Source organism: Panicum virgatum, unplaced genomic scaffold (genome assembly GCF_016808335.1).
Source record: "Panicum virgatum strain AP13 unplaced genomic scaffold, P.virgatum_v5 scaffold_4394, whole genome shotgun sequence".
Taxonomy (NCBI): Eukaryota; Viridiplantae; Streptophyta; class Magnoliopsida; order Poales; family Poaceae; genus Panicum; species Panicum virgatum.
This window is the reverse complement of record NW_024376384.1, coordinates 17501-30000: the sequence shown is the minus strand read 5'-3', so window position 1 is coordinate 30000 and position 12500 is coordinate 17501. Positions and strand designations below refer to the sequence as shown.

At 47.4% G+C, this 12500-nt stretch overlaps 3 protein-coding genes across 3 annotated transcripts in view; all 3 read right to left on the bottom strand.

Moving 5' to 3' along the window:
* Positions 1-3621: 3621 nt before the first annotated feature.
* The window catches only part of LOC120694243 (ATP synthase subunit alpha, mitochondrial), a 13686-nt gene continuing 4807 nt past the window's right edge, over positions 3622-12500 (bottom strand). The window contains exon 1 of the mRNA XM_039977399.1: positions 3622-12500. This exon is cut by the window's right edge and continues 4807 nt beyond it. The gene's annotated coding sequence lies outside the window, so the exon portion shown is untranslated.
* LOC120694244 (NADH-ubiquinone oxidoreductase chain 4) lies at positions 3779-11039 on the bottom strand. The gene is made up of 3 exons (XM_039977400.1): positions 10517-11039; positions 6566-6988; positions 3779-3896 (listed from the first exon to the last, which is right to left on the bottom strand). The coding sequence occupies exons 1-3, from the start codon at positions 10941-10943 to the stop codon at positions 3808-3810; spliced, it is 939 nt and encodes a 312-aa protein (XP_039833334.1). The 5' UTR covers positions 10944-11039; the 3' UTR covers positions 3779-3807.
* Positions 11032-12500, bottom strand: part of LOC120694246 (NADH-ubiquinone oxidoreductase chain 4-like) — a 1599-nt gene continuing 130 nt past the window's right edge. Inside the window, exon 1 of the mRNA XM_039977401.1 lies at positions 11032-12500. This exon is cut by the window's right edge and continues 130 nt beyond it. Coding sequence (XP_039833335.1) covers positions 11982-12500 — 519 coding nt within the window. The 3' untranslated portion in view covers positions 11032-11981.

Genomic DNA, 12500 nt, shown 5'->3' with positions numbered 1-12500 from the left:
TAAGTTCTACAGCTCAACAACTCCGGTGGAAAAAACGAATGTCCAAAGAAAGAATACACTAATTATTCGAAATTGAGTGGCCGCAGGAAATTCTTTTCAAACTAGTCCCAGAGCAGAGTTAATTAGTTAAGAAAGATAGTGGGAGGAAAGGTATGTGGGTAGACATACCTTTCCTTTCTGAATCAGGAATAGCCGACTCCGGGTAAATGCTTTTCCCAGCTCAAAGGCGATGACTAGTCCGGGGGTACCTAGAAAGCGAACAAATGCTCCCATGGTCATGATTGTTGACTAAACTGCCCTTTCTCTGATTCCCCTTGCCGACTTTGAACGAACTCATGCTTGAATGAGAACAAGCGATTTGCGACTTTGGTCCATGAATTATAAGATCATGAACAACCGATTATGCGACATCTCTCTTAGCTTATAGAAAGAGCGGAAATACTACAACCGATATTGCGACATCTAATCCAAACAGCGTATCAGCGACAACCCTATTCTTTCTTTCCTTCCTATTCCTTCCTTGCTTATTTATTCTATTATTCAGCTTGCTGTTGCAAATAAGTAGTTTGAAGTTCTCTCATATGCAAGTGTTGAATATCCAAGAAAAATGAAGGCAGGCAACGCGCCCTCCCTTCTGCTACCAATCAAAGCAAGGAGTGTTCTTTCTGTCTTTCCTATTAAAATCAAGTTGTTGATTGCATGTCTTAAGCAAAGTAATCAAATAATAAGTTTAGGCTTGTTACAACATATCTCGTCCTGGTTACCTAGGCCAGAATAAGTTGACTACAGATCTTCCCACTTGCTTTGTGCCAGTAAGCACCGAAGATAGTCATATAGTTCTATTTGAAAGAAATAATGTGTTTTCATTGAATAGATGACAATAGATTTCTTGCCTACAGCTTAAATCTTATTTTTCTTAGTTAATTCTTGACTAGTTCTACTGTTAGAATCTCTTTTTTCAGATATTGGGATTATGATCTTATTGGTGGGAGTATCAACACAAAGCTCAGGGGGATAGTTACTAGTACAATCTGCAGATCAAAAGTACCTATAACAATGCTATACTAGGTACAGCCCTAAAGAGACCAAGTATATTTCCTACCATGCTACTTGTATCAAAGTCAAGCCTTTGAATAAATAATTTCAAGTTCTACGTTTCCCTTTGTTCAAAGTCTGTCCAGATAGATAGAAGGCTGTTGGCATGAAAATAAGCACAGCAGCGCCCTTCGTCGCTAGTTCTCACTTCTCGAATCGTTTTCCAACCAGGTACCAGTAGCGTAGACAAAAGTGGCGAAACTCTCATTTCTCTTTTTCTCAAAGTAAAGTCAAAGAATAGTGGTAAATAGAATAAGCCAGAAAAACGAACTTATCCTCAAACAAAGCCAATAGCACCCCACACATCAGAACCAAAGTAGGTAAGATAGTGCCTTCTACCAAAGGTTCTCTAAATTCTCAGGTGTCGAAAGATATGTATTATCCAATAAGGCTCAAACTCTATCTTGTGGTAAGCTAGGGAAATTACAAAGCTGTAGAGCATTAATTGTAGGAGAAGCTGGCTAGCTGTTTGCTCGGTGCTCTGAGGCAAGCTCACTACGATTCAAGAATAGAACCGGAATAGTTAACCAATGGAATAGGTGTAGGCGGTTTGATCGTTTCCTTTTCTCGTAGATAGCTGTACTAGTACTAGTGGCAGTTCGATACTCCCTACTCTAATATTCTAGAATGGGTTGCGTGAGCTTATCAACTTCGTTACATAGTGAATTGAATAAAGGAAATACATTATTTATGAAATTGGGGTATCTACTGATACAAACAAGGTAGAGGGCATGACAGCTTGGCCAGAACCAGCCAATGTCAGAGAACTCCGAGGGTTGAAGGGTTGCTGGGGTTATTACTGGAGGTTTGTACCAGGGTATGGAGCTATCAGCAGGCCTTTAACTGTGTTGTTAAAGAAAGGTGTGTGCGAAGGTGACCAGGCTGACCAAAGGCAGAGAAAAAGAGAGCGCCTCTAGCGCCTAATTCTCAGTCTCATAGCCGTGTGATTCTTGATTTGAGATTGTGTCGGCGTGCCGCCCATGAAAACAGAATCCGCTGATCAGAAATACTTGCTACGCTACGCAATTTTTCTTCGCTGCGCGCCTTCGTTTCGCTTCGCCTAGAACACTGAACTTTGAGCTCAGCCTGACAGATCAGTCAGATCTTAAGGAGGACTCTCTTTACTTTACTCATTGGAAAGCGAGTTGCCTTGATTCAGTAGTCTGATACCTTTGTGGGGGGTAGAACTGGACCCCGGATTGGATGGATGGATCGGCTATAGGTTTTGGATTATGGTAAAATTGCCTTATTAAAGAAAAGAGCTACTCCCTACCCGCCATCTATATCATTGAAAAGCTTCTTGATCAGTTTTCGCTTTGACCTATCGCTCGTCATATGCGTTGTTGCCCGAGAATCCTCATTCAAGGAAATCTACTACTGGGTACGGGTCCGCTTGACTTTCCTTATCATACTATAATAGAAAATAGAATTGCTTCTTCTTTTTCTTGAGGCAGGTGTGGGGATAGCTTTCTTCGAAACAGAGGATACAGATTCGATTGGAAAGGAAGGCTCCGTTATAGCATTATTCTGGAATTCGTATTGGGATTAGATTTGCTGAGGAGCAGTGCCGTTGTACGAAAGGATATCTCGTAACGGAAGGATTGAAACCAGATAAAGTTACTGAAATAACTACCTTTGCTAATGTGCTTTGTCGAACAACCTTGACTAGCTTTCCAGCATGCGCTACTACAGCCTACCTAGCCTCTTCCTCCTCTATTCCATTTCTAGTGCAATATCAGAAGGTATCAAATCCAGCGTATCGAAAGCCCGGTCCGTAATCCCTTCGCCCCGTCTTTGCTTCCCCTCGTGCGCTTCCATATAAATTCCCATTTCATCTACCAGTTGAACTGATTCGATCACTGTCCCATAAGCAGTAGGGACCACGAGTGAGCTTATTTCGTGATCGGCTAGTAGATCCTCATTTCTTCTTCTTTGCAAAGGTCTACTGGGTAGAATAGATCCAATTGATGGCGACACATAAGAACCCAATTATTCCCTTGCTTGTTCTTCCAACATATCTGTAGGCGTGTGTGAATAAGAAAGAGTTGAGCGATGGGTGGGAGTAAACCCTTCTGTTCAAGTAGTAGCCAAGTAGTACCGAAGGAGTATCTCCGAGTTAAGGAGTGCCGAAGGGAAGAAAAACCAAGTGAAAGAAGAAGGACAGATCGCCAGTTACGGATCAGATCAGTACGACACCCGGAAATAGCCCCTTCGATGCTTCCCTTCAAAATGTATAAATCTCAATCGTAAGGGCGAGCTCGGAAAAGATAAACAAAACAGATATGTTGCTTTGCTGATTGGTGCTATTGACTTGTCGGAACTAGGATAAGGGAAAAGTATTGGGTACATTCAGTTTCAGTATCGATAGCTTATCCCGGTATCAGCTCTATTTCCTTTCCTCGGGAATTGTACTGGCTACTATAATAAGTAGTTACAAGATGGAATGCCTTCTCTTTTTAGGTGCGATGTCAACCGAGGCTACAACACCTTTCTCAGGCCTCCCCGACGGGTTCTACCATAGAGGACAACGATAGGCAATAACTCCCCCCCGAACACAGCTTACAACTTTCATCGTACTGTGCTCTCCAAAGAGCAACTCTTCTCAAAATCTCAAAACAAAAGGTGCTGAGTTGGAATCCCATTCTAAGGATTCTTGTGGTTCCGGGGCGATCCAGTCACCCGGAGAAGATTTCTTTTCTTTGCTGATTCCTCTCAATGAAATTTGCCATGTTGCACTAAGTTACTTACGGATGTATGCATGCAGTCCGGGAACACTTTGGGGTGAACACCCATCCGAACAAGTAGGGTCAATAGTTCAGCATTTAGGCCTTAACATTTAGCAAAAAACTAATCTTAAACCCAACAAGTGCTCTCCGAACCAAGCTAGATAGTCTCCTATCACTAGGCTCACCAACCAACCTGGACTTTGATTCTTTCTTATTATTCTAACCGGATATCAAAACCATAAGGATTGTTTCCAGCCAATAGTTCCCATATGACATAAGCGCTCTTGGGTGGGGTGGGCCCTCATTCGCCAGGTCTTTGAGTGCCCGTCGTACCACGTGGTTGGTACACTAGGCTGATCGATACTTTACTTTGAGGATCTGGCACCTGCGCCCGACTCGGTCTGCCAGTGAATTTTGGCTCTACGTCCGGTCGTGCGTGGTATGTTAGCGATTCGTACAAATGGAAGGCATCGCGTACGTTAACCTTCCTTTATTGGGCTGGGCCATTCCATCTTTGAGAAGGGGCCCAATCTCGTATTTGATGGTCGGCGTGGCAATATGCTTAGCTTCGTAGACTGGTTTCCCAGCCGTTGCAAAGACTTCGCGAGAACGGTCAGGGGCGCGATTCGCCAAGCTAGGGCAAACAAAGCCGTCCGGCCCTACCAGATTAAGAATGCGAAGGCCTTTCCTTCGAAAGGAGAAAAAAAAAAGAGCTATGCTATTGACCGACCCTTTCGTACTTACTTCGAATCAATAGGCCTATCATTTTTCATGAGGCGGGCCAAATAGAGAATGAAATGCTAAAATAGGGGAAGGGGGGATGGTCGCGCCTTTGATTTTGTTTAAGGGCTGCTCGCCTTACTAAAGTACCAAAGGCTTTCACGGCTGACACCCCTACCTTAGAATCTAAGCCCTTTGAAGCGCCAGTAGTTGTAGCAGTGGGTAAGGCTTTCGTTCAACTCGCTCCGGGTTCCGATCTATATGACCTCCAGACAGTACAAAGTACACCTCTTCCGTAGAGGCAAGCTGGTAGTAACCTAACCTTTTAGAGTCGGGGGAGCCGAGCCCTTAACTCTATCAATAGATAAATCTTCGTGCGTGGCGTGAGTTGGAATCCTAGAAAAGATCGATTGAGACTCCCTCCCCGGTTCCACGAAGATCTCTACGTACTTGTCTAGTCCAGGACAACTGAGATCTTCCGGTCTGCGTGCGTGGGAGCAGCTGAAACAAAGAAGAGTCTGGTCCGCTCTTCATTCAGGCCCCCCCGCCTTACAAATGGGCCGTCCCCCTTAATGAATCGAATGGTCCTTCGACCCTCGTTTGATTCCGACGGCCGGCATAGATGAAATCTCATGAGACCCGCCCACTATTACTAAAAAAAAAAGCCCTGCCCTGGCACCTTCGCTAGACGGAGAGTAAGCGACTTCTATTAGCACCGGACCGTCGAGTCGAATTGATCGTGTCATGTGCAACGTCCATCAATGGTGGTTCATTAATGTCCATAGATTTAGACTCCTTCCCCCTTCCCTTATACGCAAAAGATCGAGAGGGGCCCGAACCAAACCGAGAACGTAAACAGAATTCGACTCACTCTCGTATGGCTCGCCCTCGAGCCCTGGGCGAGTCGGCCGGGTCTTTCCCTTTTGTTCTGTTTCCGCCACGATAAAGACGCACGGAAGAACTATGGTATGCCCAGCGCGTGGAGGATCCGTTGAGAGTGTCCCTTGTCTCGGTAGGGAACAGTACCTATTGTCTTGCAAAATAAAGGTCAGTGCTACGGTCCCCTATTGTTTGATCCAATATTGACCGGTGCGGATCACGTTCTACTACCTCCGGTCCGTGGTTCGACCTCCCGTAGTGGTCCTTGCTTTTCTTTTTGAAAGCTCCGCGGGGCCAATTTTTCGTACTTGCTCAGTGTGCCCCCTTTCGTCGAGTGCCCCGCCCGGTTCACAGGGCTGTTGGCCTACCAAGCAAGCACTTGCCCACAGCTCCTGCCGCCTGCCAAGCGGGCTCCGCGCTCGTTATCCTGACTGTTCTCTCCGCTGGGCCCTTTCCTATTGCTCTAACCATAAGCTATGGCAATTCCAGCTCGCACCCACTCTGGCCCGCCCAGCGAGGCCTGAGTGAGCTCAGTGGTCAGCCCCTGACGTTAGGGGTCTTTCGCTTTTGCCAGATCTATAGAGATATTACGAGTCCTCCGTCCCAGATTCCCTCGCCGCGGCCATCTGGTTCACCGGTACTACCAAAAAGTCTCATGCTTACGTTACTGTGACTGATATATAAGTATGAGATCTCGGACTACGAAGACCCAGTCGTGCTTCTGGTTTCCATTCTCATCATCATATTGAAGGAAACTCCTCGTGCTCTGCCATAAGAACTTGGAGTCCGTATCATGGTGAAGGTAAGGTAACGCTGTGATTCTTGCTCAAAAAACTGACCGAACACGTTCGAGTTATTGGCTCGTCCGACCCGGCAGCATTCATGAGTCGCTCGTTCAACTGTCCCTCGGAGACACGGTCGAGAAGTGCCATGCATGGTCGCCCCCCCCGTCCTTTCTTTCTCTCGGTCCCACCAGGGCGGGCCCCTCTGGGGTAATAAAGAAATGGATAAAAAAAGGGGACTTCTGCTACGGGCTATGCCACCCATTACTTATGAGGGAAGTCGCATCCGTCCCATCGCAAGCACCTACAATGTTATGATCACATTGGTTTACCCTTTTTTGGTAGTTCAACGGACGGTCGCCCCTCCAACAAGAAAAGGTAGAAATATGGAAACTTCTCTGCCATTTAGATCGGAGAATTTATAGAGGAAATCGGGTTTTAAATTTCCAGAAACCACACGATTATATAGCCAAAGGGAATACGCCGCGCCTAAAATCATCCCAAGCGCTGCTAATGTGGCTACTAAGCTATTTCTTTGGAAAGCTCCTACTAAGATTAGAAATTCCCCGATAAAGCTGCTAGTGCCGGGTAAACTCATATTGGCTAAAGTGAAAAAGAAGAAAATGGTAGAGAAATTCGGCATGGTGCTCACTAAACCTCCATAATATCTAACAAGTCGAGTCTTATGTCGGTCATATAGAACACCAACACATAGAAAAAGGGCTGAAGAAACCAGTCCATGACTTAACATAAGTAAAATGCTACCTCCAATTCCCTGTATGTTCGATAGAGCCTAATATTCCCCCGGAGTACGCCGCTTACCCCCCGAACCGTACAAGATAGTTACCACCTATCATACGGCTTTATAACTCCACTTCTTTTTCTGGTTGTTCCGCTCTGTCGGATCGATGGTAGTCTCAGAGATCTGGTAACCTCCGATATTTTTGACAACACGCTTCCTGCTTCTGTTTTGAGTTGCGCATCTTTCTCCCCGGGGCATACTATACTATACTATACTATACTATACTATACTATACTATACTATACTATACTATACTATACTATACTATAGTATCACATCGTAGACCCCCACCCCAACTCTATCTTCCTTATCAGTGAACCGGAACATAGTGCATAGGTACTCTTCGATGCTGCGAGGACGAGACGAGGTGACATACTACGATCACGCACTGAAGTTCTGCCCTTCGGCTCGGCATATGGAACCTCTCAACTGCTCCCTCGGGATAGGTAGGCCCATCCCCCACCCCCCTTTCCCGAGAGGCGGCCGGGCAGTGTTTCCCCAGCGGCCACCCAGTGGCGGCAGAAAACGAAAAAGGGTGGGCTCCGCGCAGTTCGCGTTTTATTGTAAAGAGAGAGCTTTTCATTCTCTTATAGAATATAAGCCCGCGTCCACGCGGGTAAAGCCCAGCGAAGCTGCAGGGAGCACTGAGCAATGAGGGGATGAGGGCGACTCCGCCCACGGGTTGGACCACACCACAGGCAAAAGTCCTTCCACGGCAAGAGAAGGGTGACCGGAACAAGAAAAGGGAGCTAGTCGTTGGAGGGAAGACAAGGCTCGTTCCGTGCGACTCCACAGAAGAGTACGCGCGCTAGAAAAGGCAGCCAGCTTAAAAACGCTAGCTAGCTACTTTTGTAGCCTTTTTTTGTTTGGTTGCCTACGCTTGCTCTCCGGGGCGCGCTACGGCAACACCCCCTGCTTGCTTCTTTCTGTTCGACGCGGAGCTCGCAGCCTCCCCACCCTTGCTTAGCGTTCCACTTGTGATCCTGGAGGATTTGGAGAAATGCGCCCGACCATGAAGAATGGATTTGAGCTTTTCTTTCATGTGAACGGCCCTATCTTGTAAAGAATGGTTTTTCGTGCTATAGACCACGTTGAGAAAGACCAACCAACAACACAAATAAAGACCGTTCCATTTGGGTACCTCGAAAGGGAGGTGCTCTTTATGATGCTACGGGCGGCTGTCCGAAGTGCATGCAATGACGGGCTCAGATAGGATAGGATTGTGCGCGCCGGGCCCTTCGGGTGTCCATATTTTGGCCGACCTTAGCGTAGGCCCCTATGTTATGCGGCCGTAATATTTTTATACCTTCCACCGCTGTTACGCCAGAAATCCAAGGTTCCACACGAGCTCCTGTTCTGCGGCGTGGTGGCAGGACCGCTAGGGGATTGGCTCCGGGTGTAGGTAGGGTCAAATCCGCAGGGGTCATGCAAATACATAGGCCCCTTCCCTTCTGCCGAGTTGTTTAGAAGGCGCTTTCCGTTCTACGGTCCCTCGGAGCGAAGGGTTAGGCAGGTAGTACGGGCCCTCTGACTTCCAGCTATGTGCTGTGTGCGACTCCCGCGAAGCGAATGAAGGGAAGCTCTTCGAGCTTTCTCCGCCAGCGGCTTATGTAGTGGTCGGCATTCCTACGTGCTCCGACTGATCCCCACTGGAGATTATATGAGGGGTCTTGGAAACTGTCGTGACGCTTTGGTGACGAAGGTCACCGGGGTGACTATGGAAGGATTCCGTGGTAGTCTCTGACTCCCTCCAACTCAATCAATATCAAGAACATGTCGTGAGCATGGGGGTTTGGCCGACTACTAAACTCTATACTATTGGCTAGGGCTAGGCTAGTTATAGCTTCTATAGTGAGTGGCCCTTCCGCTTTGATCTAGTTGTAGTTTGTATTGTACTAAATTGAACACATATCAAAGAAAGGCGATCAATCAATAAGTAGTTGCCCTTCTCCGGCCCGGGAAAAGCTGCGAACTCGTTAAACTAGGGGCTTTTTTATTCATGGTCGCTACTGTTGTATTGTATATTGTCGGGGGAAGCTACTGCTTCTACGACAGCTCCGCTTCCTCGTCTTGCTTCTACTTTGCTTGTTTGCGCGAAGGCTTAGAGTCCTTTTCGCTAGGTCCAAATTCGTCAAAGCGAAAGATCTGATCCAACGGAAATCCCGCATATTGAGCGCAGCTGATATGTGGCTACTAGGCGCGATCATCTCACATGCCATAAAAAAAAATACTTCTTTTGGCCCGTCATATAAAGATAGAATAGATATGGATAGAGAGACATTCTATTGATTCGCGAAATGGCTCGTCGATCCAAATGAATCATTCTTCTGGTCTCTCTCTGCCCCCCACCCCAAAACTGACCCACGACACAGCGCCCATTCGTTTCGCGCGCGGGAAGGCAACGAAGTTCAGTTCAAAAGACCGCAGCGGAGTGGAGCAGCCGCGACACGAAGTTCCTTACCTTAGCTGGATCTCGCTGGTGCCACCTAAACGGTAGGTATAGGCGGCGGATGTCTGACGTTTGGAGTTGTCGTTCGTGCACCTGTCCCCAATAGAAGAATGAGTGATCCCTTCCCCTGCGGATCATGGCCTTACCACTAGGTCCCCGATGGCCTGCGGGGGATTCGGTATAGCAGCTCACGTTCGTTTGCGCTGCGCGTTCCCGCTGGACTGGACACGTGTTAGCTGTAGGAAGTATGGTTACGAAAGTCACTTCGGTTCGCCAGTTCAGGCTCAACTCCTCGCTTTACGTTAGCGGACTTACAGGTCGGGCCGGGGCTCCACGCTCTTTCTTTCTGTGTGGGACGATGCCGGGGAATGTGTCGAGGCGGCGAACAACAACAAGACAACTAACTACATTTGCTTTTTCCCTCCATGAGATGAGCCAGTGCATTGGACCGATGGATAATAGAACTGAGCAGGCCAAAAAAGCGCTTGGGCGCTCTACATACGATGTAGACTCCATCAGATACATATCGATTTATTTATGATGGATCCAGAATAGATAGATATCTTGTATCATCAATAGATAGAAAGAGGTCAACCCTTATTATTGATAGATTCCCTTTCGATCTATCAGAACAGATCAGGCCATCTATCAATCGATTTGAAAGGTTCATCTCGCTTTTCGTTCATTTCAGCCACGCCATAATATAATAGCCGCCACAATAAGAAAGAAGCAAGCGAAACAGCTAAAAGCGCTCGCTTCGCCGCGCCCAACTATTCTTATTCACGGGAAAGCCAACCGAAAGATTCGATTCGGACTTCGTAGAGCCGGTGCTGCTGCTGTCTGCGTAGGGCCGTCCCCCACTCCCGTCCCGGGGCGCTAAGGGGTTTTGTTTTAGGAACAGACGGCGGTGTTTTGCTGACGCCTCGAATCGACGCTTTTGTTGCGACATGCTAAGTTTTCTCCCCTATTGCTAGTAGGTTGATGGGTCGCACGCCCGGCACACATGTTTTGGCCTTGCTTGTGTGTCCATAACTCAAAATAGGTGACCTAACGGCCGCCGCCCGACTAAACATACCAATAGTCACCAAATTCATATGGGCTACTGAGGAGTAGGCAATGATCTTCTTAAGATCGATCTGTCTTAAAGTGGTCAAGGAAGTATATATTATAGCAATCGCACTTAGAGTATAAATGAAAGGAGTGAAACAAAGTGTCGCTTCGGGAAACATGGGTATTGAAAATCTTAAAAACCCGTAGGTTCCCAATTTTAAAAGAATTCCTGCCAAGATGACGGATCCAGCCGTAGGTGCCTCTACATGGGCTTCGGGTAACCAAATATGAACTGGTACCATAGGCACTTTGACGGCAAAAGAGGCGAAAAAGGCAATCCATAGAAGGATTTGGCGCCGCTCACTAAATTCAGTGGTTAATAAAATTTGTAAATCGGTGGTTCCTGTTTGGAGAAGAATCAACAGAATAGCTAATAGCATAAAAACGGATCCAAGTAAAGTATATAGGAAAAACTGATATGCAGCCTTGATCTTTCTTTGTCTCGAACCCCATACCCCTATAATGATGGTAGAGTCAGGGGTGGCCCCAAAGCGAAATTGACCGGTGGTGGTTGGTCGAAGCTCCAGTGGGTAGCCACTCCCTTCTCAGGGAACCGTACGTGAGACTTCCGCATCATACGGCTCCGTCCCGAGCTTCCGTCGTCGGCCCTTGGCATTAGACCACTATGCTTGTCTTTTCCGCCTTGACTCTCGAATCTTTTGCTTCTCGGGTGGTGGCGAACAATGCAGCTTGCGTTGCGGGAGATGCCCGCCCGTCGGGCCCGGCCTGCTTCCTGCCCGAAGAAGGCTAGCCGGACTAGTGGTAGGGGACCCGACCGTAAAAAACCCTATTCTCGAACCCTCTGCCGAGCTCTACCCTGCCCGCATTTATTTGGAAGGGGGCCAATGTCTCCACCTGCTGCCAACAGTCTTTCTTCGGAATTCTACTGAACGGGTCGATCCTCCCCTCCGTTTGTTTTAGCAACTTATCCTAAGGTCTCTTCGCCAAGAACTCTCCGGCAACGACAGAGGAACTAACCTGCCTGCTGTGGCGGGGCGGCTTTTTTTTTAAACAATAAGACCTGGACGATTATCCCTACCCTCGGTAGCTTACGAGTTTACGTCCATCCCTGGTCGGGTACAGTTTCCTTTATTTTTATCCCTTGTAGCCGTTACCCGAATTCGCGCAAGTGTGTCCACACCCCCCCTGACTTGACGAGGAATCCATTCTCGCGAACAAACACACCCCCTACACACACCTAGGAGCACCCCTTCCTGCATATCCATACAAGACCAGAGTAGGCGGGTCGAGGTCCTACGAGGTACCCACTACTCGGAGTACCCTCCCACCAAAAAAAGATGTGTGGTTCGGTGGTTCGACCAGAAATGCTATGCTTACGCACAAGACTACCCCTCTTCCCGAAAGCTTCGCGGGGACCTTTACTACTTTACGACGACGGGGGACCGCCCGTAGGGGGTTTACTGCACAAGGCCCCTGCAGAGGAAAAGCTTGATCCCAGCGAATAGAAGATGCTCAGCTCCGCACAACATAGGGATTGGCACGCTTTCGGAAAGAACATAGAATAGTAGAGGATCCAGCATGCAGGACACGGCGATCATTAGAAATTCACGAATTAGAAATGCTGTAATATACTCTTTCCCGAAACTTCTCATACCAGACCAACCCACTGAAATGCAAATAGGGATCAGAAATGTGGTCAATATCACGAAGAATAATGAAAGACCGTCTATACCCATATACAAATGGATGTTTTCATAAGGAAGCCATCGAAGGCTTTCCACAAATTGAGAATTGGCCGTAGAAGGATCGAATTGTATCCGAGGAACAGGGGGATACAAAAAAGTAATAAGAGAAACGCACAGACCAATCAATCGTATCAGTCTTATTGAAGAATTTGGAATGAAAAGAGGAGTAATGCTTCCTAGCACGGGACAGAGAATAGGACCACTTAGATCGAAATAGCATTCACTGAAATG

What these genes read in the sequence shown, in the direction of transcription:
- LOC120694244 (XM_039977400.1), bottom strand. Translation starts at nt 10,943, where the DNA reads ATGCTATTAGCTATTCTGTTGATTCTTCTCCAAACAGGAACCACCGAT. An exon ending in GACTATTGGTATGTTTAGTC is followed by an intron (nt 6,989 to 10,516) that starts GGGCGGCGGCCG and finishes ATTAGGCTCTAT; the next exon opens with CGAACATACAGGGAATTGGA. An exon ending in TCTACCTTTTCTTGTTGGAG is followed by an intron (nt 3,897 to 6,565) that starts GGGCGACCGTCC and finishes TATTGACCCTAC; the next exon opens with TTGTTCGGATGGGTGTTCAC.